The sequence below is a fragment of the Pongo pygmaeus genome, chromosome X, assembly GCF_028885625.2.
Source record: "Pongo pygmaeus isolate AG05252 chromosome X, NHGRI_mPonPyg2-v2.0_pri, whole genome shotgun sequence".
Taxonomy (NCBI): Eukaryota; Metazoa; Chordata; class Mammalia; order Primates; family Hominidae; genus Pongo; species Pongo pygmaeus.
Window position 1 is genome coordinate 51,414,703 of NC_072396.2, and position 25,720 is coordinate 51,440,422.

Consider the following 25,720-nt stretch of genomic DNA (forward strand, 5'->3'; position numbering starts at 1 on the left):
AACACAGAAAGGGGCTTTGGAGCTGAAGTAAAATTTTAAGGTATAGTAGGACAAGCACAGGATTTGGGATCAGGTAGAGTTGGGTTCAAATCACAGCTCTACCACTTACTGGCTTGGTTACTTGGAGAACATTACTTTGCCCCTCTGAACCTCATTATTTTCATCTGTAAAACAGGAATACTACTACTTAATTTACAGTAAGTAGAGATGAGAAGATTAGAGAGTATGCATATAAAATTCCCAGAACAAAATATGCATCTAATTAATGGTAACTCTGATGATCACCAGCCCGGAGTTAGGGTTCCCAAGCACATAAAAACAGCAATGCGAATTTTCTACTGTGCATTTCCATTCCCTTGACCCTCCGAAGCAGGCCTGAAAACATAAAAGCACACCAGCTATCCCTTTGATTTTTCAAGCACCTATGAGGTCACCCAAAGAATTCCCTCCTGCCCTTTGAACCTTCAAGTCATTCTCAAATGATTTACTGGCTGCCTGGCCTCCAAATGACCATGCTAGCAGCCATGTCCTTCCTATCTGAGGCTCTGTCCCTTTGATAACAACAGTGCCTCTGATGGGGTTTACCATTCCCACACTCTACGAGCCTGCTTCTAAGACAAAATTTTCAATCTTGGAAGGACTTAATACAAACAACAGTAAGGAGGAAGCTAACATTCTCTGCTTCTCTCACCAATGCCTGCAAGGGCTGGATCATCTCCTCTCTAAGGCTTTCTCAGTTTGTTTGTACTCCTTTCATACTTATTGTGATTGTGCTAAGGACAAACACTTCCTAGGGCCCCTTTCGAGGCCTGTTCCTAAAGTCATTCCAGTGGGTGAACTCTCCAACAGTACCCTGGACAGGAACAAACTAAGAGAAGCCCTATAGTGTGTCTTTTAAACTGTCACAGTACTACTACTGTGAATTTCAACCTGTTTCCTTTAGTGCCCTTACATAACCTAATTGACTGCCACAGAGACAGTTAACCACCAATAAGATTAGACCCCATTTGGAAGGAAGACAGAGTGAGTTCCCTTTGGCCCTTCTCAGCATTCTCAGCTTTGAGTAAAATAGGGAGAATAGCAATATCATGGTCAAATAATAAGGACACTTAAGACACTGGGTATAAATACCAGACAGTGACTCACATCCAAGGCCAGTCAGACACAACACGTTAGAGCTTGCTTAAGAAAAAGTGAAAACACACACATACACATTCACACATACACACACAGAGTGTGTTCACCCAAAGCTACTGCCTCTCAGCTAAAGCAATGAAACACTTGAGTTTTACTGAAGACAAACACTACACCCACCTTAAACACATAGCAACAAGTGGGATGGCTGTTGTTTTAAGAGTCTCACAGCAACACGTCCCAACACCATAGGAAATGCTGCAATCATCAGCCAGCCGGCCTCTCCCACATGCAAACCTCGGAACACAGCTTACACACAGGAACTCTAGCAGCAGCATGAAATTCAACTGTTATAAACCAAACTTCAGGCAGCCTGGGGACAAGCAGGTAGTCAACCCCATCCTCTACTGCTCCTTCTCATCCTGGGTTGCCTCTGGGATCCTTCTCAACTTTTGTCCCCACCAATATTTTCTTCTAAGTGTTCCCTCTGCCTCTAGTTCCCATGTGTGTGTCATTCAAGGCTCACCCCACTTAGGTGGGGTGTCACACAAAGTTTGGGAAACTTGGCCAGTACATCCAAATCATCTGGTCATATTCTCTAGTTTAGGCTTGGAAGTGGAAAGGGGAAAGATTACCAATCACTGAGTAAAAAATTTTTGCTTGACTCTTCTTACATATTATCTAAACCAGCAAACCATGATGGAGAGTCTACTCTGTGCTGACTATGGAAAATATATAGAAGATACAACCATTGTCGTCTAGAAGATCTTGATCCAGCAAACCAAACACAAGACAACCAAAGTACCCAAAGACGGCTACTGGAAAATCAGAACTCTGGCATTTCAAAGGGGAGTTTCTGATTGCTTCCACCAGGAGCAATCAGAGATGATGCCCTAGAGGCTTAGAGGTAGGGCTTGAAGGTTAGGTCCTATGGAGAGGGCCAGAGAAGTGAGAAGTCCTTCCAAGGATGCAGTGTGAAGTCTAGCCACTGGAAAGAACATCATGGTGAGAAAATTGGAGGCCAGAATTTCCCAGGTGGGTTTGGGGAACAGAGAGGTAACCGTTCTGCCTGAAAACCTGGGGCCTGGAAGGATTGCTAAGACTAGAGCCAGATGGAGAATGGTCTGTAATACCAGGCAAAAGTAGTCTGGGCTCTATTCTACAGGCAGCAGGGAACCATTAAATAATTTTAAGGGAGGGAGGAGGGGATGATCAAAGGGAAAGAAACCATTGAGGAGGCCACTACAGTAGTGTAGTTATTCCAGAATGAGGCTTCTTCCTGCCTGTCCCAGCTCTTGCAAGATCCTCCTTCAAAGCTGCCCTTTCCCATCTGAGCTCACTATCTCAGAGCTCATTACTATGCATCTCTTTTGAGTTGAGAGATATATCAATGACGTTTCTTATTCTGAATGAGGGTCCTAATGTATTGAAGTTGGGTCAAGGGCTTGAAAAAAAACAGAAGCTTCATCTGAATCTCCCAGTTTAGATGAAACGGAAGTATGACACATTATTTCCATTGCTGCAACAGAATCAGCTAGCTTGATCCCTGGGGTCACTGGTCTCCTCTAAGATGCCAACGTGGTGGGGAAAGGAGGGAAGGGGAGAGGGAGAGGGAGGGAGGGAGGGAGGGAACGAGAGAGAGACAAAGGAGAGAGAGAGAGAACGTACTGCCAGCATGGGGCAAAACCCGATTGTCAAGTGCTTTTCTGGGGCCTGTTCCAGATCACTGTCACTTATAGACTTAGACTAAAGTTCAGCCTTAAATTAGGGCTCCAAGCTAGGGGATGGGAGATGGAAAGGCCCCACCTGGGTCTTAGCAGTGGGAATTTACTCTCCCTGATCCTTAATTATTTTGGCTTTTATTAGTGGCTAGATGGGGAGAGGGATGTAACCTGAACCCTAATGCAGCTGAGAAGGGCTAAGAGCCAAAACCCTCTTTAAGCAGATACAGTATGTGCAAGGTCTGGGCAGGTTTCAGCACACTGCACTTTTCTTCAGCCAAAGGCACGGGAAAAACACGCAAATTACATCTTGAGCCCCTTACTTCCAGAAAAGGAGAGTATCACCCTCCCACCAGGGCTCACACAACACAGGGAAGTTAGCAAGCAGGCGCTTGTAAAAATCAGAGCACTTGGGCAATCTTTTACACAAAAATCTCCCCAGCAGCTACAGATTCAAATCAATTTCAAATATAAATTACAAGCTATTTCATGTTGTTAGAGAGAGGAGCTAGGTAAAGGAACCCATGTGGTCATTAGCCTTTTAGCAAGAAGTGAGTTTAGTCTACAAGAAGGTAGGGAAGGAGTTAATTTAGACCAGGTTCCATGGCATAAGCATCTTTACAACATTCGGATTTTCAGTTCTTCACCATGTAGAAAATCAGGTGATGTTGCACAAAAGTGGCAATGGAAAGGCAATCCAAGAAGGATAAAGGGGGTGTGGGGAGGGCTGGACTGGTCCTAATATTGTCAAGTCTATCTGCACATAAAAGGAATCTTTCCTGGGAATTTCATGTAAGTATAAAGGACACCAGTGCTAGGGTTTGGGGTCAGATAATCACGTCAATTTGCAAAAGTCTCTTAATAATAAAGCAATATTTCCCAACCACATTTGCAACAAACAAAATTGTGAAGTAAATCCCTATTTACCCTTTATTTTAGTGTGGTGAAGACACCACTGTAGGCAATGAAATCATTCTTGAAAGTTTAACGATGCTTATTAAAAAGTCAAATTTAAGAACCAATACTACTATAGAACATTAACAATGATATTTATGGATTAATAATACTACACTATGGGAAGAGTGTAAAACTGCTAACAACAAGAATGCAACACAGACTTGAAACTGGTGCTTTGAGGTTTGCCTTACCAAGCCACCACATTTTGTTTTTCATATAGAGAAAACAGTCCTTAAACATCTTGGCAAGTTAACTGAGGTTTTTTAACAGCCTCAAACCATTTTAACATTCCAGTCTGAAGTTCAGCCTTTTGACAGCTTCTTCTATTTTGTTTGTTTGTTTGTTTGCTATTTGGACTTTCCTATCAATTCAAGTTCTAAGTTATACAAAATGAACTTTAGCCAGTAACACCTCAGTTGACAAAGCATCCCACAGATTGGAGGAGAGAGCAAGACAAAGCTATGGCCAGGAAAGCCCATTAAATAACAATGCAGGTCTGTTCTACCATCTTTGGGGCATAAGACTGTGTGGCAATTAACTCGTTTCCAAAACAACCAGTAGATTAGTAAATTGTCTGTGTTGATCATTATGTTCCTAAAATAATGCTTTGTTGTTTTAACTGATCAGTGGCTTTAAATAAACATGCTCCCCAACTGCCTAGGGACTTTTTGATTGGCCTACAGACACTTCAGTCTCAGAAGATCTAAAACTGAACTAAACCTGGTTGGTCTTCCCAATTCCCATAATCTCTCAGAGCCTTCTAGATTTTAAATATTAGATTAATCCCTGACTCCTACCTCTTCTTCATTTCTTCAACGGTATGCATTATCACTAACCTCTGGCCACTCCCTAATGTATGACAAGTCAGCAAATTGCCAAGATGGGCTGATTCCTTCAAAATGACTTTGCCTATCTATTGTTCAGTTCAGGTCTTTCCTCATGGAAACAATTATGTGACTGGTACTGTGCTAGGTGCTTTATTCTTGAGATCAGATGAGATCGGACATGTTCAGGGTGGTATGACCTTAGACTAGGTGCCTTATTCTTAATACACTGATTATCCAAACAACAAAATGGCTACCTACTTCCAACTTGCATCCATTCTATAGCCCAGTTTTCTGGGGTATTCAGAATACCTGGCTCAAATCCATTCACCTTTATATCCCACTAGTCTGCAAGAATCAAGAAGATCTCCACTGACTCACTTATGTAGCCATCCACACAAGAAATATGACATTGGGCAAGTTACCTAATCTTTCTTCAATTTCCTCATGTGTAAAATGGAGTTAATAAATTAGCTAACATGGTGAAACCCCATCTCTACTAAAAATACAAAAATTAGCTGGGTGTGGTGGCACATGCCTGTAGTCCCAGCTACTTGGGAGGCTGAGGTAGGAGAATCGCTTGAACCTGGGAGGCGGAGGTTGCAGTGAGCCGAGATCACGCCACTGCACTCCAGCCTGGCAACAGAGTGAGACTCCATCTCAAAAAATAAAATAAAAGAGCTAATATGTGTTAAGTTAGAAAACTAGTGCCCAGAATATGCACTATAAAGTATTTGTTAGAAAACAAATAAAAGTGACATCTATGGAGCTCTGTGCTGGTTTCATTGGCCATAGGAAGAATAGCTCAGCTCCTAGAACACGCACTCAATAAAATTTAATGAATGAATTCATAAGTGGATAAACGAACAAACACTACATGCTCTGCCCTTATGCTGTTAGTCAACACACTGTGGAGTGAACAAACTGGTCTCAGTCTTCTGTCTGTGTCTTTAGGACATGCAGTGCTTGTACTAACTGGAATCAACGTTCTTCTTCCTCCCAGGCCTACCGACCTAAATCCTGTATTATCCCTCAAGGACTAGCTCCAATTCTTCCTTTTTCCACAAAACATCCAGCTACATCAGCCCACAATGAAATCTCTTCCCACTGAATAAATGATGCTCTTAGATCCTACCCCACAGTTTCAGTACTTAAAGCTTTTTGTTTCCTGGGCTTGTAGTAATGCAGCTCTTCAACAAAACTGTCATCTCTTTTGAGAATCCAGGAACCAGGTCTTCTATGGTGGCTAACTCTTGTATTCTCTAGTTTAGGGTTAGGCACTTTACAAAGTGCTCAACAAATCTGTGTTGACTGGTTGTTTGGTTAGTTGATCAGCTGATTGATTGATTGATTGGACGCCTAATTGAGAGCTCTTAAGATGTTAGCCTTTCAAAGTGCTGGCTGTTAAGACATTAGCAGAAATCATGGCTGGTCTTCCAACTTTTTGCAGTAGCAGACATTACACTAAAGGTGCCCTGCCATTTCACACAATTCCCAATGATTAGATAACTTCATACACTTCAATTTTTAGGCTCAAAATTTTCTTAAGAGAATTCCTGTTTAATAAGGGACACCTGTGGAATGCGCTTGCTTGCTTTCTTAAATCACATATACTGCTAATAGTAATATGAAATAAATGATAAAATGAATCTCTCTCCCTACTGGACAACAGTGCAGGTTGTATTACTCTCATTTCGCAAATATGGCAATTGAGATACAGAGATGAAAATGACTTCCCAGGGTCACACAAATGAAGAGTGGCAGAGTTAGGACTAAACTTTAGGCTTTCTGAATACTGACCCAGTCCCCTTACCTTGATTTGAGATTTAAAACAAAACAAAGACCTTCCTTTGACCCTGACCTCTGAGGAACAGATACTCACAACATTATCAGTTTCTGCATCAAATTTCATTTCCCTCATTTCCCTCCCTCCGTCCGTCCCCCAACACCCCATTCTTATCCAGTTCTCTTTTATTTCTCTGTCTTTCACCTGTGTAAACACGCTATTTTAGAAAGAGCATGGGATTTGAAGTTGGACAGAAGTAAATTTGAATGTCAGCTGTCCCACTTACTATATGACTTAGAGTCTTTCACTTAACTTCTCCTGAGTCTCGGTTCTTCATCTGCACAATGGAGACATTAATATCTGGCCTCAAAGAGTTACTGTAAAAGTTAAATGAAAATACATGTAAAACACCTAGAAAATAGCAGTATTTGCTATACAGTGGTCCACTACCTCTCCGATCCCACCATGTCTAGGCTTTGACCACCTTTGGGTTCAAGAGGTTACCAAACTCAATGAGGCACAGCCACACAACTGAAGTATCCAAATCCTTGCCTGGTCTACTTTTGCTTGTTGTCTTGATCCTTCCTGATTGCCAATTTAAGTTAATACAGAGCTCCAAACTCTGTCAAGTCCTCTAAAGAATGTGAGAGTCAAGCCTGATACTTACCCCCTGAAGCTTCAAGATGTCATCACTCACACTCTCAGTCAGAGTAAGATGCCATCCAAAGCTGCCTACCTGTAGAATTTTTCAGAGTGGCTTTTACTTATATCAAACTCAAACAGAAAGAAATGGAAAACAGCAAGGCAGCCCAACAAAGACAAGGCTTTAGCTTGTCATCCTCTCATAAGTAAAGATGGGGCTACAGCCATGAGACTCTAACTCCTTTCCAGAATAACTAGTCAAACCAGCTTTACTTCTAGCTCTACCTCATCTCACCTCCAACCCCCTCCCCGAAACGAAAAATCAGTTTCTTATGGACCGTGAAAGGCAGTATAGGAGAACCATTGAAAACTTCCCTGCCAGAGGTTCAGGAAGAAAGAGAGAAGACCATACAGCTAGGAAACTGTTGAGTGGCATTAGGGTGGGGGACAGAAGACACCACAAAGGGGCTGTTCGTAACTGGGCTTAACCCTTGATCCTGTCAAATTAGTCCCACCTCCCGCATTCCTCACAGATGTAACATTAAAAGACTTGAGTGAAAGTTAACAGACCATGTCCTCCCTGAGAACATACCAGGAAACAGCCACTTCTAGAAAGATAGGAAGTAGGAGTGTGGAGAAAAGCAATGCACTCCAAGAGCTGCCTGCTGTCAGTCAGCCTTCACACTTCCACAGCCTAGACCAAGTAAGGATCCTGGCGTCCTTAGCAACCCTTCAGTAAAGCAAGAACTTGTCCCATGGAGGGTATGAGAAGAAACAGGAGGGTGTGGAGAGCCAAAGTAACATGCCATGATTATTCAGCAAGTTGATAAAAGAATATAAGGAATGTGACAGAGATTCTGTCCATCACTGAAACAGGATAGAGAGAGATGCAGTGTGAGGAAATTTCCCTCTGATTCTGTTATGATTTGCTGAGTGTTTTCAAACCTATCAACCTCAACTCTGTGAGCTTCTCTCTCCCTCTTCCCTACCCACCCCCCACCCCCGCCAACACTGGAAGTATGGCTGAGCCAAGAGGGACAAAGCTGGTACAGCAGACTAGAAGGGCTCACTGTGACCAAAAAAGAAAAAAAAGTTGGGTTTTGGACAGAGGGCAGTGCAGTCAATGAATGAACAAAGGGGCAATGGCACTTGAATGAGACAGTCCAAAATGTAGGCCTCAAGCAACTGGTGCTCTTGGGTGGGGGATGGGAACCAAAGACTTGACATGAAAGAAGGACAGCCGAGATGCATGGAAAATGTGTCTCTGTTGCTACTAGGCAGTACTTGTGTTGTGATATGGTACAGTCATAGATTCACAGTAAAAGAGGAGGATGTGGATGTGAAGTCAAAAGGGAGAGGTTAGAGCTCACTTCGAGAGATCAAGTGATCTTGACTTTTGCAACTTCAGTGCATGGCCAGGATGGCTATCTGACCAAGCAAACATGCCAGTGTGATGTGAGGAAGAATGGGTCATCCACTGCAACACTAATGCGTAAGACAATTTTTCCACTTGGCCTATTTACACTGGATAGGGCAAAGAGGTATAAGGAGACAAACCTCTACCCCTTCCCAGTCCTTGGAATACAATCTTTAGCCAGAAAAAATAGTAACTCAACTTATTCATTAATGATTTTATTGAATTATGTGTGAAGGGAGTATATTTCAGGGAGCACCAGGAGACAAAATTTTGGCTCCATAGAAGCTGAGTGAAGGTGATCTTGATACCGACATAACCAATATAAAAAGGTTACTTGCTGATTACAAGATAACCCTCAGGGAAACCTGGAATTCCGTTTCAGAGGGAAATGTAACCATGCACACACATCTGGTCCCAGCATCAAAGGTATGAACACCTTGGGCACTAATGGTAGTGGAATCCCAAACTCCCCCAGAACTGTGTAACAGAGCTATCTAGAGCACTTTTTGTTCCTAACTTATGAATGCATTGTTTCCCAAGAATACCTTCTATAAATAAGCAGCTTGGAGCTTTGAATTCTGTTTCCTGTAGATAGGACATTATAAATGATGGTTAGGTTGTATAATTTAATCAATGATACACTATGGATTAAATAGGCTTCTCCAGAACTGTTCTGAACGTAACCATTATAAATAACATTGTGTCAGTGAAGATACGTTTCCTAGACCTCTACACTCTCTTCCTCAGACCCCTTACCCTTCAGTAATAATATAGATTAAGCCCCACTCCAATCCACTCCCTGATCAAGGCTTTAGTAGTAACGAAAGATATTTTTCCAGCTCAGATGACAACTGGTAAATGTGGGGAGATGGGGAGAAAGAGGCTGTGGATGCAAGACCTCCAACAGGAGTCACTCTTGTGTGTATTCCAGGTACAGACAGAAGAACCCAGAGTTGAAGGATGGCAGCAACAGCAGGGGCTTTTCCAATCAGTGTCAGTGGCAGTATGCAGGGAAATAGATATCTGATAGTGGATAGGGACAGAGACTGCTATCTCTATATTCCTACATAGGGGCTCTGTAAATTGAGGAGTGTATGGCACATATGGTTAGCATCTTCAATCTTGGAGACAACTATTCTTTCCAGAAGGGGAAAAAATTAAGTTCAGAGAGGTAAAAAGGAAATAAAAAAGATCTGGAATTCTGACTTTGACACTATTCATTAAATGCCATTTCCTTCTTCTATTATACAAATTCCTTCTCTGTAACTTAATAATCTCTTTGTTTAAACATACATGTTCCTTGAAGTCAGGGCTTATATCTTCTCTCTCATCTCCCCTACAATGCCTTTACCAAGGCTGGCCAGGGCTAGGGGCAGAAGCAATTCTAAATAAATAGTAGGAGATGAAATGTGTCCCTCCTAAATCTATTATGTGGCTGTCCCAGATGCCTTCATAGAGACCTTAGGCAGGTATGGCTTAATAGCAGCACAGCTACTTCCATTAAAAGATTTTGACACAGGGCTTTGGTATGACATGGCCGCCAGAAAGAGCCAAAGTGATCTTCAGCTGTATTTTTTTAAAGAATGTTCATACTCAACTGTGGTCAGATTCTCCTCAGTTACAGTATTCAGCTGTGGGATCCATAACTTAAGAGGAACATGGACAAGCTGAAGTGCATCATGAGTGGGAGGAGGAAACAGGAGGAGAGGCTGGAATCTACATCCCATAAGGAACAGCTGAAAGAGCTAGGGCTCTGCTAGGAAAGTGAAACAAGATGATATAATATTTGCCTTCAGATATCCCAAGGGCTGTCCCAAGACAGAGGAAGCACCCTTGTTCTGTGTGATGCTATCCAGAGGATACAGCTAGGACCCATGGATGATAGCTAAAAGGAAAACGATTGCAGCTTAACAAAGGAAAAGCTGTCCACAGTCAAAACTTTCCAACAACAGAATGGATAGGCTTAGAAGGGAATGAGCTCCCCTGTGACTACTGTAGAACAAGCTCAGGGACACTGCACAGGAGGCTCACGAAATGGTTAAGATTAGACTAGGTGACTTCTAAAAGGCTCTCTTCACTCTGAGATTCTTTGATTCTAGGTCTCTACCAAGAACAGAATTACCCTGGGAGCCCTGAGTTAAGTCTGCCCCTTGGTGCTTGAGGGGTAGAGGGGCAGGCAGTGAGAGCAGCCCTTCCCATAATCCCTGCTGTTCTTCATTAACTTTTCTCAGATGGGTCAGCATCTTTTTTCCCCTAGTTCTAAAGAAGTCTAACTATAAAAGCCATGATGTTCCCTCCAGATAATCATCCATAACCTCCAATCTCAAGTCTAAGTCTCTCTTTTTTCTTTAAAGAAATTCCTGGGGAGGGGGTTGGGGAGGGCAAGGGGGGAAATCATTTTAATTTTTTTAAGGGACAATGGAGTTGAATTATTTTCTTTGTGTGAAGTTTTGGAGAGGGAAAATCCTCTAATAGGCTTGACCTTTTTTAACTTCAGCAAGCATACATGTGGCTCTCAATGGGGTACCAGGTGTATTATGAAAACCCAGCAGGGCCAAAAGTAGTATCGACTCAAAGCTCAGCCAAGGGTTACCAGCCATACCACCCACCCTTCTTGCTCCACCTCCCTCCAACCTTCTTTGTATCTCTCTGATGGATTTCTAATCCATGCCTCAAAATGCCCTCTACTTTCTGGGAGAGGGCAGCAGCTGGGAAACTGAGGTAATGGACATCTTTGGTGATTCTAGAGGCAGAAATGAGGAGGGGATTCATGTAGGTAACCAGGCTGGACTAAGCTCCAAAGATGCACACCCCATGAAGGTCCCTTTGTGAGTGCCAGGCACTGGTCTGTAACACAGCTCAAAAGATTTCACAGGAACTCTCATTGTTCATATAATACCACCTCTGCACCCAACAAGAATTCAAAATCACAGCCAAATTTACTTCCAGCCACAAGACAACCTCAGTCTGAGTTCATCCAGATCCTCTTGAAGTCTCAACTGCCTCTCTGCGTGCTTCTAGAAATAAGGTCAGACTAGGAATGGGATACAGACTAAAACAACTTAATGAGCATGCCCTGCCACTGTCCTAGGCTAAGGATGGCAAACACTATTAGAGTTTGCCTAATTCATTGTCACATCATCTGTGATAGTAGAGATGGGGCAGTTATGCCTAGGCCACACTCTGCAAATAGAGACTTGGGTCTGGAGAGTGTAAAATTATATAGCAATATCAGAGCACATCAAGTGGATGGGAGTAAAGCTTCTTTCTCCTCCAGGTTACTCCCCTATCCCACTCTGTTTTGTTCCAGGGCAGTAACTAGCCCCACTTGCTTCACTATGCCAGATAGAAACATCTACCATAAATGAGCCAAGAAAAGGGAAATTATGTAGCATGAGCCTACATATCATTAGACACATCTGATTAGAAGAGAATCCCCATTCCATCCAGACAGTACTCCTGAGTCAATGAGGTAGTGTAACATGTTAACCAAAGGAATCAGTAATGCCAATGTCATGGGCCCTATTCCTTTATGGGTCATGTATCTTTTACTTGTTACCATGATCTCACTCGAAACACCACAATATAGGGAAACATCATAAACTATCCCTTATTATTTAGGATAATCAATCGTATTTTATTTTTTGGAGGTGGGGTCACACTATGTTGCCCAATCATGGTACACTGCAGCCTGGAATTCCTGGGCTCTAGGGATTCCTCTTACCTAAGCCTCCTGAGTAGCTGGGACTACAGGTGCAAGACACCACATCCAGCAATAGTATTAAAAAAATTTCTCTTTCTTTGCCACTTGACTGTCGGGGGGTACTATACAAGTGTCCATAAATCAGGCAGTTGAATTCCCCATATTCAGGGAAATCATAGGAACCAGCAGGAATTGATGATTTCCCCAACTTGATCGTTTCCTGGTCCAAAGGGTCTCCCATGACAATTATGAACTAGACTTTGCCACTGCATACCCTCTTCTCCCACTAATCACGACTTTCTCAAATTCCCCCACTCCCCAGATATCTCCACTTGTGCCACAAGATATCTCTGAGCACATATGCAGCGCCATCCCTGATGCAAACCGCTTCTGGTTTTTTTTCCACAAAGGAGGTTCTCTGCCATTTTCCACCATGCTTCCTGCACCTTACCTCTGTCTCTCCCTGACCTGAGATCATCACAAGTGATTTGGAGTCATCAAAATAGTCCTTTCCTACTCTGAGCCCAGACTCCATCAGAGTGTACCTACAACCCAGTCCTCACCAAGTATGGAATTACAGGCTGGCATGGAAAGGGACACTGCATTAGAAGGCTAATAAGACTAGATACATCCCTGAAAGTTATTGCCCTGTGCTCCTTCACAAACCACAGTACTAACAGAAGAATCGGAAACTCTCTTAGTGGGACTGCCACTGACTCTCCGTACGATAGACATAGGTAAGCCACTGAATACATCAGTCTCGGTTTTTCCATCAGTTTCTCCACAATCTTTCCTGACTGCCTCACAGTGTAGCTGCAAGAGAGTAATGAAATAAAGGATGAGGAAGCACATTGTAAATAGTAACACTGTATGCAAATGAAGCGAAGCTTTATTTTCCTCACTCTGCAGCAACACTTCTGAGAAGAGAGCCAGAGCTAGCATAAAAGATTAGCTATTTGGCCAGGCGCGGTGGCTCACGCCTGTAATCCCAGCACTTTGGGAGGCTGAGGCGGGCAGACTGTTTGAAGGAGTTTGAGACCAGTCTGGGCAACATGGTGAAATACAAAAACACAAAAATACAAAAAATCTGCCAAGCGTGGTGGCGTGTGCCTGTAGTCCCAGCTACTTGGGAGGCTGAGGTGGGAGGGTTGCTTGAGCTTGGGAGGCGCAGGATGCAGTGAGCCGAGCTGGCACCACTGTACTCCAGCCTGAGCAACAGAGTGAGACCCTGTCTCAAAAACAAACAGACAAAAACATGGCTACTAGATTGTCATAGCATCATTTAAAGACCACCCACTTGAATGTCATTTTAGACATGGGGATGCCTAGACCCAGGTAGGGCAAGTGATATACCTAGCATTCCAGAACTAGAGAGTGGCCGAAAAAGGATTAGAACCCAAGTTTTTAATCTGCCAACCCAATTATCTTTCTATTCCATTCAACCCATCCCAACCAGTGTGTACAGACTAAGAAGGCTGTTTTCAAGGAGAAAGCTGTATTGTTCTGAATCATAAAAGGAAATAAAATTAAGGCTGAAAAATGAAGAGGGAATTAATGAAATATGCCAAAACAGTGTCTTGTCAAGAGAAACACAATACAGGCAATCAATGTGCTTAAAAAAATACTATGGTCCCTTTATATACCGTTGAAGCCAACCCAGTTATAACTGACTTTTACTGTTAAGAACTAGGGTATTTGGGAGGAATGGGAGAAATAATTTTACCCCTTGCATATTTAAATGCATGTCATAATGAGCCTTCATATAATAGGGGTCAACTGTACATTCAGTGGAAAGGGAATCATTAAAAGGCACCCTGCCTCTCAACACACGAAGCACTTCCTCTACAGCTTGGCCAAGGAAACCCTCATCTACCCTCAAATAATCCCCCAGCCGGACCACAAATTGCTGGCTTCCCCATACTTAGTAACACCCCCTGCCATGCTCTCACTGGCTCACAAAATAATCCAGGACCACAGCAGCAAGCACTCTCTGGGGTGCTTCTCAAGATGGGTCAGCTCTGGGCAGAGCTGAAAAATGACCTCTCCAAGGCAGGTTGTCTAGGCAGACTGTGGCAATTCTGTGGGCGGTGTGAGGAGAAAAAGAAAGGGAGGAACTGCCGGACCATGGAGGGCTGCATATCCCATTGTGACCTTGGTGGAAAGAGTGGGGAAGAGGAGGAGCTTGATTAGAAGAAATTCCTGAAGGCCAGGATTCCCCTCACCAAAGGAGTTGAGTGTTTTTGTTATAAAAAAAAAAAAAAAAAAGCATGTAACTTTCTCCAGAGAACACTGGAGGGAGACTGCCTCAGGAGGGGTTGTGACGGTGGATGACAAACGCATCTCAGGCTGGTTAAAGTACATGACAAGTATGGGGGAAAGGGTGCTGGATGAAGATCTGGGCTAGTTTGGGGAGGCTAATGATCAGAGGGGTCCCTGCCAGCCCCCCAAATGTTGCCTCAGCATACCTCAGACTCCTCAATCTGATTGGTACACCCATGGCAACACTCCAGGGTTGCTAAGAGTGTGGGCCCCAAAGCCTGAAGGATCCCATACACTGGAAGTCAACCACAGGCTCCAATGCAAGGCGAATGCCGCACAGGTTATTGTGGGTGTGTGATGCAGGGAACGTTTACTGAACCCTCTGCTGAGATGTGACCAATGTTGAACTCCACCCCCCCGCAAAAAAAAGTGATATTTGTTCCCTGCTGAAAAGACACATCTTTCTATCTCCAGCCTGAATCCACATCTACAACTTCAACTGTCATTAAGCGGGTTGGAAGGGGGAGGGCTTTTCGGATTTGAAGATTTAAGAGAAACAACAAAAAAGTGGAATAAAGTTCGTGAAGTCCGTTCACTTGGCAATCTGGCACCTCAAGGTGAGTCGTCCCACAAGTCACTTTTCCTGATAACAGCTCCAGCTGCCCCTACCCCTCGCCCTCACCCCTACGGGGGAGGCTCGCTTTGGGGGTTCTGGAGCACTCAGGAGAGCTCCTCTCTCCTGTCCTCAGCTGCAACTTGGCTTCCAGCAGATCACAGACTCCTAAAACAAACAAACCCTGGCAGCGGCAGCGGCGGCGGCGGCGGCGGCGGCGGCGGCGGCGGCGGCGGCAGCGGCAGCAGCAGCAACAGCAGCGGCTCCAGCACAGCTGCGCTCCATGGCGCAAAAGTTTCCTCCGCACTTCTCAACGTGCAGGAAATCTCGCCGGCGCTGGGGCAGGACTCTGGAGGGAGGGAGAGGCCGAGCCGAACCGGCGGCAACAACGCCCCAAGAGCTGAATGGATGTGTGCGCGTCCGGCCGTGGGAAGTGAGGCTGGCAAAAGCCACCAATGCCTCATCTCCGTTCCCACACCAGCCCCTAGCCCTGCAACCTGCCTGGGAGGGACGGCCCGCCGGTCGATAGAGGGGACAACGCTGCCAAGAGAGCTGCCAAGCCGCGATGACTGTCCCTTCAGTCCTTCACTGTCCCGTAGGGACGCAGGGGCCTCCAAGGAGAAATCCCCAACGGCCTCCACTTCCTCCAGCCCAAACTGAGGGAAGTAGCCGCCCCGACGTGGGGGGAGCAAGGGCTGCCCCAGCGCCCTCGAGAGTGTGTCTGCGCGCAAGGTTCTAGCCGGGGGCCAGTTGTGCTCCCAGCTCGTGTTCCAGCCACCCTTAGGGGATGTCTGCACCTGGACTGGTGGCAAGACCCCTCCGTGCCGCTCAGAGGGTCTTTCGCTCCCAGCCCTAAGTTTCAAAGTTGGCCTGAGGGCCCCGTCCAGCGGCAGCCTTCGCACCCGCTTGTCCATTCAAAGTTAGGCGCCGTTAGGACATGAGCCGCCAGTTCTTACCTTAGACACTGTGAGCGGCTCGCAGTGTTCCAGACCCCCCTTAAGGGTGAAGCCCCAGGGTGCCCCCCCTTGCAGCTGCACAGGGACGTACTGGAAGGACCCAGGCCGGTTCTCCATCCTCGGCAGGGCTAAGGCGCCGCCGGGCTCCTTTTCCGAGGGGGCTACGTTGCCTCCGCCCCCAGCAGCTCCGCCACCATCGCCCTCCAGCTCTACGCCACCCCGCACCGCCCTGCTCCGCCTACTCTCCCGGCTGGAGACGCTCAGGCAGCGAGCGAGCGCAAGGAGGAAATGACACGGAGCTGGAGAAAGGGGGAGAGAGGGGGGAAAAGGAGAAGGGAAAAAAAGAAAAGAAAAGAAAGAAGGAGAGGCGGAGGGATAGCGCGTAATGGACAAGAAAACGGAGCAATGGGGAGGGGCAGTCACTGGGACCTCGCCTATAGGATCGCTGGGGAGTGGGAGCGAGGCGAGGCCTCACATCAATTGTTACATTGTTTCATTCAAGCAGGGCCCCTCTTTGGTCCTCCTCTTTACTGCCGGGTTCCCCGCCCCTCCAGCCAGCCCAGGCGAGAGGAGGTGAAAGTCGTTAGTGTGGACGGCCCGCGTGGCTGAGTGGGCTGAAACGCTGGTTTCCTGATTAGCGCGTTCATGTTTCTCTGACTGCCTTTTTCTTCTGAAGGTCCCGAGAACGGAGACCTGGGAGGGTTAAAAGGCTGCTAATTTGTGGACCTTGCCTAGAGGGGTGGAAAGCAAAGCCAGCAGGCCAGCGGACACAGTGAGGCTGTGTGTGTAGGCTGCTCTGTGTGTACGCGCTAGGTGTGTGGGGTCATTATGAAACATTGCCCCAGAGCATAGTTTAAATAAAGAAGCACTTTGAGGATGCCCCCTGCTCGGGTTCCCCCGCACCCTGGTTCAGTGTTGGTGTCTATGGCTAGCACTGTGCCTGTGTATGTTCCAGTCATCTGGAGTTCCTGGCACGGCCTTGCACTTGCCCCACTGAGATGAGCAAGCCAGCAATCAGCAAACTTTATGACTAGCAGTATTGTCTCTAAACAAACCTACAGGAAAGAGCATCCATTGATAAGCTGGCCAATTAATAATGTTGTGCCTTTGGGAAGAATCAGCTTTTAGACTGGGTCCAGAACATCTCTGCACATCTGTTCAAGCTTGACCTTGTAGTTTCTGAGCTGGGCTTTTATAACAGACCAAACAGCCACAATAATAGTCCTGAAAAGCGAATTTGTTACTGAATCTTGTGCTGATTTCTCTGCCTTCACTTGGACAGGTTATCTTCTCTCTTTGAGGTGTTTTCTCTGGAGCCACATGCGGGCAGTGAATTTTTAAAGGGCCTCGCACTAGCGGAGACAGTGTTGACAACTCAGTTGTGACTCAACAGGATGTTCCCACTCTGTCTCGCCTGTTCAGTCTCTTCCCCTGTTCTTGTGCAGCGTCTTCTTCATGGCCAACAAACACACTGCGGCCCCTTCCTTCACAGCCAGCTTTCTGCGGTCAAGGTTTCCACTCTCTACTTCTACTTCCTCACCTGTCACTGCCTCTTCAACACACAGCAGCCTGCGGTGTGCTGCAGCAGGCCACTGAAATGTCTCTCAAAGTCACCCCCCTCCATCAATCCTTTTTTCTCAGCACCCCCCTGGACTGTCTGCATATATGATGCTGCCCTGACTTTGCTTTAATAAAATGACAATTTAGGTGTTTATAGCCTGCCTTTTTAAACTCCTTAGAGATGATGCACATGGGAAACCATCCTCGATCTTCTAGGCTTTTAGGCCTACAAAGACCGTCTTGATCATGTTTATTGTTTTATATTTTCCTTACTTGAAAGCAGAAAATTTGATAAAATGGCAACTCAACTTGTTGATTCTTACTTGTGTTAACCTATGTTATAACATTCATTTGCCCTGCCCCACCTTGAAACTCAGCATTTTTTTTCTTTTTCGGATAATATTTCTATGATTGTAACTTGGTAGAATCCAGCGTGTTTCAGTCCCGGCATATCTGTAAAGTTCAGTTCACAGGATATATAGTCATCACTCAAGGACTATTAGAATTATGTGTCTAGACTAGAGGAAAGACGTTTGGAAGCAGTAGACACACATCTGAGCCGTGGCCTTGTCACTAACTAGATGGGTGACCTTGGGCAAATCACTGAGCTAACTCTTTTCAGTCTCCTGTTCTTCTTCTGTAAACTTTAGCTAATAAGCCCTGACTTTCCTACCTCCCAGGACTGTTGAGAGACTAAGATGAAATAATACATATGAAAACACTTTGGTAAGGAAAAAGTAAAAATCCTCTCACAACCTTATTATGAAAGCAAGCACTGAGCTAGTCTTTAACTAACCTATTTTCATTCCAAGCCTTACTCTACAATGATGTCTTGTTGCACTCTTCAGTTTATCCTTTTCATCATTACAGCAGAACATAAATTACCTAGCCCCTTGTACAAACAGTGCATAAGTAGTAGATATTCTGAACATAAGGTGGCTAGATTATCTTGCTTCTTTATTGATAAAAATCAGTGCTGCTAGCAGGCATCTCATTCTTCTTTGGAAGTATACAGTTAGTGGGAGCATGATTGCATGGTGGAAAGGGTACAAGGTAGAACTTGAGATGCCTAGATTCTAAGCTAGTTCTGCCATTAATTCACTGTGGATATTAAGCATGTCACCCCCACTCTCTGTAAATTGAAGGGGTTGAGCGACTTGATTTCTTAAGTTCCTCTACAGTTTACAAATTCTATGACTACTTCCTGGCAAGTGCCTAAACGTAGTATATGTGCAAACAAAGTCTTGATAGAGTTGAACCAAGTAAAAAGAAAGCAATGGAGAACATTCGAGGGGTATATTACACTTTGTGTGTGTGTGTGTGTGTGTGTTTAAGTGTGCATGCACAAGCTGGAGCTATCAGACAGATGATAAATTCATTCTAAAGTATGTTAAATTGCCTGTGGGGAAAAGGTGGAAAGTCCACTAGGCAGGTAGAAATAGGAAACTGCATGTCAAGGAAGGGGTGGTGATTGATAATACACATTTGGATGATAACTGAAGCCATTATTTGCAGTATATAATCTCACCCAGAGAAATTAGAATCTCACCCAGAAAGTAGAATCCTGGATTATGCTAATATTTAAAATATGCTAATATTCAAAGGTCAGGAAGGATAACAAAAGACCCACAAGGGAGTAGACACAGGAGGTGGGCAAAAGGCCAACCAGGGAGAGATAAATTAAAACCAGGCTAGGTACTTCCACCTCATTAAACATTCCTCTCAGGAGTCTTGTATTCATTCAAAATCTATTGAGAAGTTTACATTTTTGGAAGAAGGAAAACTGAAATAGCAGTCCTTCTCTGAACTTTTTTTTAAAACTTCCTTAGCTGAACCTTTTTTTAAACTCAAATTTGAATACAATTTTCCTCATCGCAGTGCCTCTAGCTTTTTTGTTTTTGTTATCATTTTTAAAAATTATTATTTTTCCCTCCACTGTGGGATCTAATCTAGCTCCTTTTTGAATGAGGAACCTTTTGAGATTCTAGAGAAACCTATGCACTCTCTCCCTCTGAAAGCTACACATGTTCACACAATGCTATATATAGTTTGGGCTGAGATTATAGACCCTAGCTTCAGAATCCTTGCTCTAGGCTGGGTGTGGTGACTCACGCCTGTAATCCCAGCACTTTGGGAGGCCTAGGCGGGTGGATGAGGTCAGGAGTTGGAGACCAGCTGGCCAACATGGCGAAAATCCTTCTCCACTAAAAAAAAAATACAAAAATTAGCCGGGCGTGGTGGCACGCGCCTGTACTTCCAGCTACTTGGGGAGGCTGAGGCAGGAGAATCACTTGAACCCGGGAGGTGGAGGTTGCAGTGAGCTGAGATTGTGCCACTGCACTCCAGCCTGGGCAACAGAGTGATACTCTATCTCAAAAACAGAAACGAAAATATCCTTGCTCTAGAAAAAGACAGATTTGTTCTTTTTGTGTGTGTGGTAAAAGCAAAAAAAAAACACAAACAAAACAAAAGAAACACACATATCATGAAGTCTACCCTCGTAACAAATTTTTCATTGTACAGAACAGTATTTATAATTTTGTGTACATTGTTGTACACCAGATCTCTAGAACTTCTTCATATTGCATGATTGAATTTATCTAAATTGAATAAGAACTCTCGCCTCACACCCAGCCTGTTGGTGACCACCATTCTACTTTCTGCTTCTATGAGTCTGACTACTTTAGATACCTTATATAAGTGAAATCATGTAGCATTTGTCTTTCTGTGACTGCCTTATTTCACTTAGCATAATTTCCTCCGGGTTTATGCATGTTATTTCATATGACAGGATTTCCTTCTTTTTTTAAAGGCTGAATAATATTCAATTTCATATAAAAAATACACATTTTTTCTTTATTCATTCATCTGTCAATGAGCATTTCTTCCAGCTTTATTGAGGTATATTTGAAAAATAAAATTGTATATTTTTAAGATGTACAATATAATGATTTATATTTGCATACATTGTAAAACGATTACCACAATCAGCTAATTAACACATCTATCACCTCACAGCTGCCATTTTTTGCATATGTGTGGTGAGAAGACATAAGATCTACTGTCTTAGCAGATTTCAAGTATAAAACACAGCATTATTAACTATAGTCACCATGCCGCACATTAGATCCCCAGAACTTATTGATTTTATAAGTGAAGGTTTGTGCCATTTGACCAACATCTTTCCATTTCCCACCCCCCAGCCATATAAGTGAGATCATGCAGTAATGCAGTATTTGTCTTTCTGTTTTTGGCTTATCTCATTTAGCATAATGTCCTCCCAGTTCATCCAAGTTCATCCATTTTGTCAAAAATGTCAGGATTTCCTTCTTCTTTAAATGAAGGGGTACACACACGTATATATAGAGTTATGCATCACTTAATGACGGGGATACGTGCTGAGAAATGCATTGTTAGGCAATTTCATCATCGTGTGAACATCACAGAGTGTACTTACACAAACCTATATGGTGTAGTCTACTACACACCTAGGCTATGTAGTATAGCCTATTGCTTCTAGGCTGTAAACCTGTACAACATGTTGCTATACTGAATCCTGTAGGCAATTGTAACACAATGGCAAGTATTCATGTATCTAAACATATCTAAACCTAGAAAATGTACAGTAAAAATATAGTATAAAAGATAAAAATGGTACATCTGTAAAGGGCACTTATGAAGGGAGCTTGCAGAACTGAAAGTTGCTCTGAGTGAGTCAGTGAGTGAGTGGTGAGTGAATGTGAAGGCCTAGGACATTCCTGTACACTACTGGAGATTCTATAAATAACGTACACTTGAGCTACACTAAATTTATTTAACATTTTTTCTTTCTTCAATAATAAATTAACCTTAATGTATTGTAACTTTTTTACTTATAAACTTCTAGATTTTTTTTATTTTGTAATAACACCTAGCTTAAAACACAAACACATTGTATAGCTATACAAAAATATTTTCTTTATATCCTTATTCCATAAACATTTTTCTATTTTTATTTTTTTACATTTTAAACCTTCTGGTTAAAAACTAACACACAAGCACACAATTTAGCCTAGAACTACACAGGATTAGAATTATCAAGATGTCACTAGGTGATAGGACTTTTTCAGCTCCATTATAATCTTATGAGACTACCATTGTATATTCAGTCAGCTGTTGATCAAAATATTATTACGTGTCACATAACTGTGTATGCGTGTATGCATGTGTGTATACAAAACATTTTAAATCTATTCTTCCATCAACAGATTCTTAGATCATTTCCATATTTTGACTACTGTGATAATGCTGCAATGAACATGACAGTGCAGATATCTTTTCAAAATACTGATTTCAATTCCTTTAAATATATACCAAGCAATGGGATTACTGGATCATATGGTAGTTCTATTTTTATTTTTTGAGGAACCTCCGTACTGTTTTCCATAATGGCTACAGTAATTTACATTCCTGCCAACAGTGTATACTGTATGAGGGTTTCTTTCTTTACATTTTTGCCAACACTTGTTATCTCTATAGAGTTATCACTACAGAAAACCACCCAACTGTAAAAATAAACAATGAAAGAGGAAGAAAAAAAGAATATACAAAACAACCAGAAAATAAACAATACAATGATAGGAGTAATCTTCCCCTATCAATAATAACCTTGAATGTAATATGTTTTGAAGTCAGTAAGTGTGAGGCCTCCAGTTTTGTTTTTCTTTCTGAAGATTATTTTGGATATTTGGCTTCCTTTGTGGTTCTATATGGATTTTAGGAGTTTTTCTTTTTTCTTTTCTTTCTTTCTTTCTTTTTTTTTTTTTTTTTTTTTTTTTGAGATGGAGTCTCACTCTGTCACCCAGCCTGGAGTGCGGTGGTGCGATCTAGGCACTGCAACCTCCACCTCCCAGGCTTAAGTGATTCTCCTGCCTCAGCCTCCCAAGTAGCCGGGACTACAGGTGACTGCCACCACGCTCAGCTAATTTTTGTATTTTTAATAGAGATGGAGTTTCACCATATTGGCCAGGCTGGTCTCGAACTCCTGACCTTGGGATCCGCCCCCCCCCCCCCGCCCCCGCCCCCGCCTTGGCCTCCCAAAGTGCTGGGATTATAGGCGTGAGCCACTGTGCCTGGCCGATTTTAGGGATTTTTCTACTCATGAAAAAAAAAAGGCCTTTGGAGTTTTGATAGGGATTGCATTGAATCTGTAGATCACTTTGGGTATGTATTAAAAGAACATTTGTTAACAATCAACAAAGTGAAGAGACAACCCACAGAACAGAAGAAAATATTTGTAAACTACCCATCTGACAAGGGATTAATAACCAGAATATATAAGGAACTCAAACAACTCAATAGTTAAAAACACACACACACATACACACACGAATACTCCAACTAAAAAATAGGCTAAAGGTCTGAATAGACTTTTCTCAAAAGACATACAAATGGCTAACAGGTTTATGAAAAAAATGCTCAATATCACTAATTATCAGAGAAATGCAAATCAAGATCACAATTAGATATCACATCACCCCACCCCACCTAAAATCACTTTTATCAAAAAGAGATAATAATGGATGGGGAGAAAGGACAACCTTCATATACTGTTGGTTGGAATACAATTTAATACAGCCAGTATGGAAAACAGCATGGAGGTTCTTCAAAAAACTAAAAATAGAAGTACCATATAACCCAGCAATCCCACTACTGGTTATTTATCTGATAGAAAGGAAACCAATATATCAAAGAGATATCTGCACTACCATGTTTATTTCAGCACTATTCACAATAGCCAAAATATGAAATCAACCTAAGTGTCCATCAATGCATGAATGGATAAAGGAAATGTGGTATATATACACAATGGAGTATTAGTCAGTCATAATAAAAGAATGAGGTTGGATGTGGTGTCTCATGTCTGTAATCCCAGCACTTTAGGAGGCCAAGGTGGAAAGATTGCTTAAGCCCAGGAGTTCGAGACCAGCCTGGGCAACATAGGGAGATCCTATGTTAGATAAATAACAAATAGATAGATAAAATCCTATGTTTATTTTACCAAAAATAAAATAAAAAAATAGCTGGGCATGATGATGCACACCTGTAGTCCCAGGTACTTAGGGGTGGTGAGGTGGGAGGATTGTTTGAGCCCAGGAGGTCGGGAGGTCAGGAAGTCAAGGCTGCAGTGAGCCATGATCCTGCCACTATGCTCCAGCCTCCATGACAGAGTGCAAAACCTTTCTCCAAAAATAAAAAAAAAAATAATGAAATCCTTTCATTTGCAGCCACATGGATGGAACTGGAGGTCATTGTGTTAAGTGAACTAAGCCAAGTACAGAGAGACAAACATCACATGTTATCACTCTTACGGGAGCTAAAAAAAAAAGTGTATCTCGGCCAGGTGTGGTGGCTGACACCTGTAATCGCAGCACTTTGGGAGGACGAGGTGGGTGGATCATGAGGTCAGGAGATTGAGACCATCCTGACCAACATGGTGAAACCCCGTCCCTACTAAAAATACAAAAAAAAAATTAGCTGGGTGTGGTTGTGCATGCCTGTAATCCAGCTACTCGAGAGGCTGAGGCAGGAGAATCGCTTAAACCTGGGGGTCAGAGACTGCAGTGAGCATAGATCGAGCCACTGCACTCCAGCCTGGTGACAGAGAGAGACTCTGTCTCAAAAAAAAAAAAAAAAAGAAGAAGAAAAAAAAGTGTATCTCATGAAGATAGAGAGTAGATTTGTGGTCACCAGAGGCTGGGAAGGGTAGAGGGAAGGGGGAAATGAAGAGAGGTTTATTAATGACTAAGAATATATAACGTGATAAAAGAAATAAGACCCAGTGTTTGATGGATCAGTAGAGTGACTATAGTTTAAAATAATCTATTATATATTTCAAAATAGCTAGAAGAGAATAATTCAAATGTTTCTTGATTAAAGAGAGGCAAATTAAGGTGATGGATATCCCAATTACACAGATTTGATTTCTACAAATTATATGAATGTATTAAATTATCACATGTACCCCGAAAATAACATACATCTATTATGTATTGATAAAAAAATAAATTATTTTAAAAGGTTCTTTTAAAGAGCTTACATATTTACTGAACCAATCTTTCTTTCCTTTTCTTTCTTTCTTCCTTCCTTCCTTCCTTTCTTTCTTTTTTATTTCTTCCTTCCTTCCTTCTTTCTTTCTCTATTCCTTCCTTCCTTTCTCTTTTTTTTTTCTTTTCTTTTTTCTTTTCTTTTGAGACAGGCTCTCACTCTGTCACCCAGACTGGAGTGCAGTTGTGCGATCACGGCTCACTGCAGCCTCTAATTCCTGGTCTCAAGTGATCCTCCTTTCAGCCTCCTGAGTAGCTGAGACTACACACATGCACTACAATGCACAGCTAAATTTTGTACTTTTTGTGGATATGCGGTCTTTTATATTGCCCAGACTGAAAGAATGTTTCAATAGAAAAAAATATTCACTGCCAGGTGTGGTGGCTCACGGCTGTAATCCCAGCACTTTGGGAGGCAGAGGCGGGCAGCTTACCTGAGGTCAGGAGTTCGAGACCAGCCTGGCCAACATGGTGAAACCCCGTCTCTACTAAAAATACAAAAATTAGCCAGGCGTAGTGGCGGGTGCTGTAATTCCAGCTACTTGGGAGGCTGAGGTAGGAGAATCACTTGAACCCGGGAGGTGGAGGTTGCAGTGAGTGGATATTGTGCCATTGCACTCCAGTCTGGGCGACAAGAGTGAAACTCCATCTCAAAACAAAAAACAAACAAACAAAAGAAACAAAAAAAGGAAAAGGTATTCACTCAGTAAGTTAAATTTGCCCTAGACTGAAAGAATGCTTGCTAAGCACTGGGTACTGTGCAAGGCATGTTCCATATATTATTGGCAAGTATTACAATAGGCCTACAAAGTAGGGATTATTAAGTCTGTTTTCCAAGTGAGGAAACTGCTCCATGAAGTGGTAGAACCAGGATTGTAAGGCAGGGAGGTTGCAGAAGCATCCTGTGATAACTTTATTTATCATGTCTCTATCATAGTCCCCTCTTTTGCAGAGAAGGAAGGGATTTGGAGTCCTCTGTTTTGCTCTCCTCATGTTTCCACATGGGAGGACTTCTGTTAGAATAACACTCCTGGCCTGTCTCCCCCTCTTCACGTGATGGGTG

The 25,720-nt window shown here is 43.1% G+C and overlaps 1 protein-coding gene across 6 annotated transcripts in view; it reads right to left on the bottom strand.

The window, feature by feature from the left end:
• Positions 1 to 16,300, bottom strand: part of SHROOM4 (shroom family member 4) — a 283,821-nt gene extending 267,521 nt beyond the window's left edge. For 5 of the 6 annotated variants that reach the window (XR_010125372.1, XR_010125373.1, XR_010125371.1 and 2 more), the window contains exon 1: positions 16,013 to 16,300. Coding sequence is in view for 2 of the 6 variants with exons in the window: in XM_063660273.1 (XP_063516343.1) it covers positions 16,013 to 16,129 (117 nt within the window). In the remaining 4 variants the exon portion in view is untranslated. The remainder of the gene's footprint in view (positions 1 to 16,012) is intronic. The other variant, XM_063660274.1, reaches the window with a different exon arrangement.
• Between the last annotated feature and the right edge of the window lie 9,420 nt (positions 16,301 to 25,720).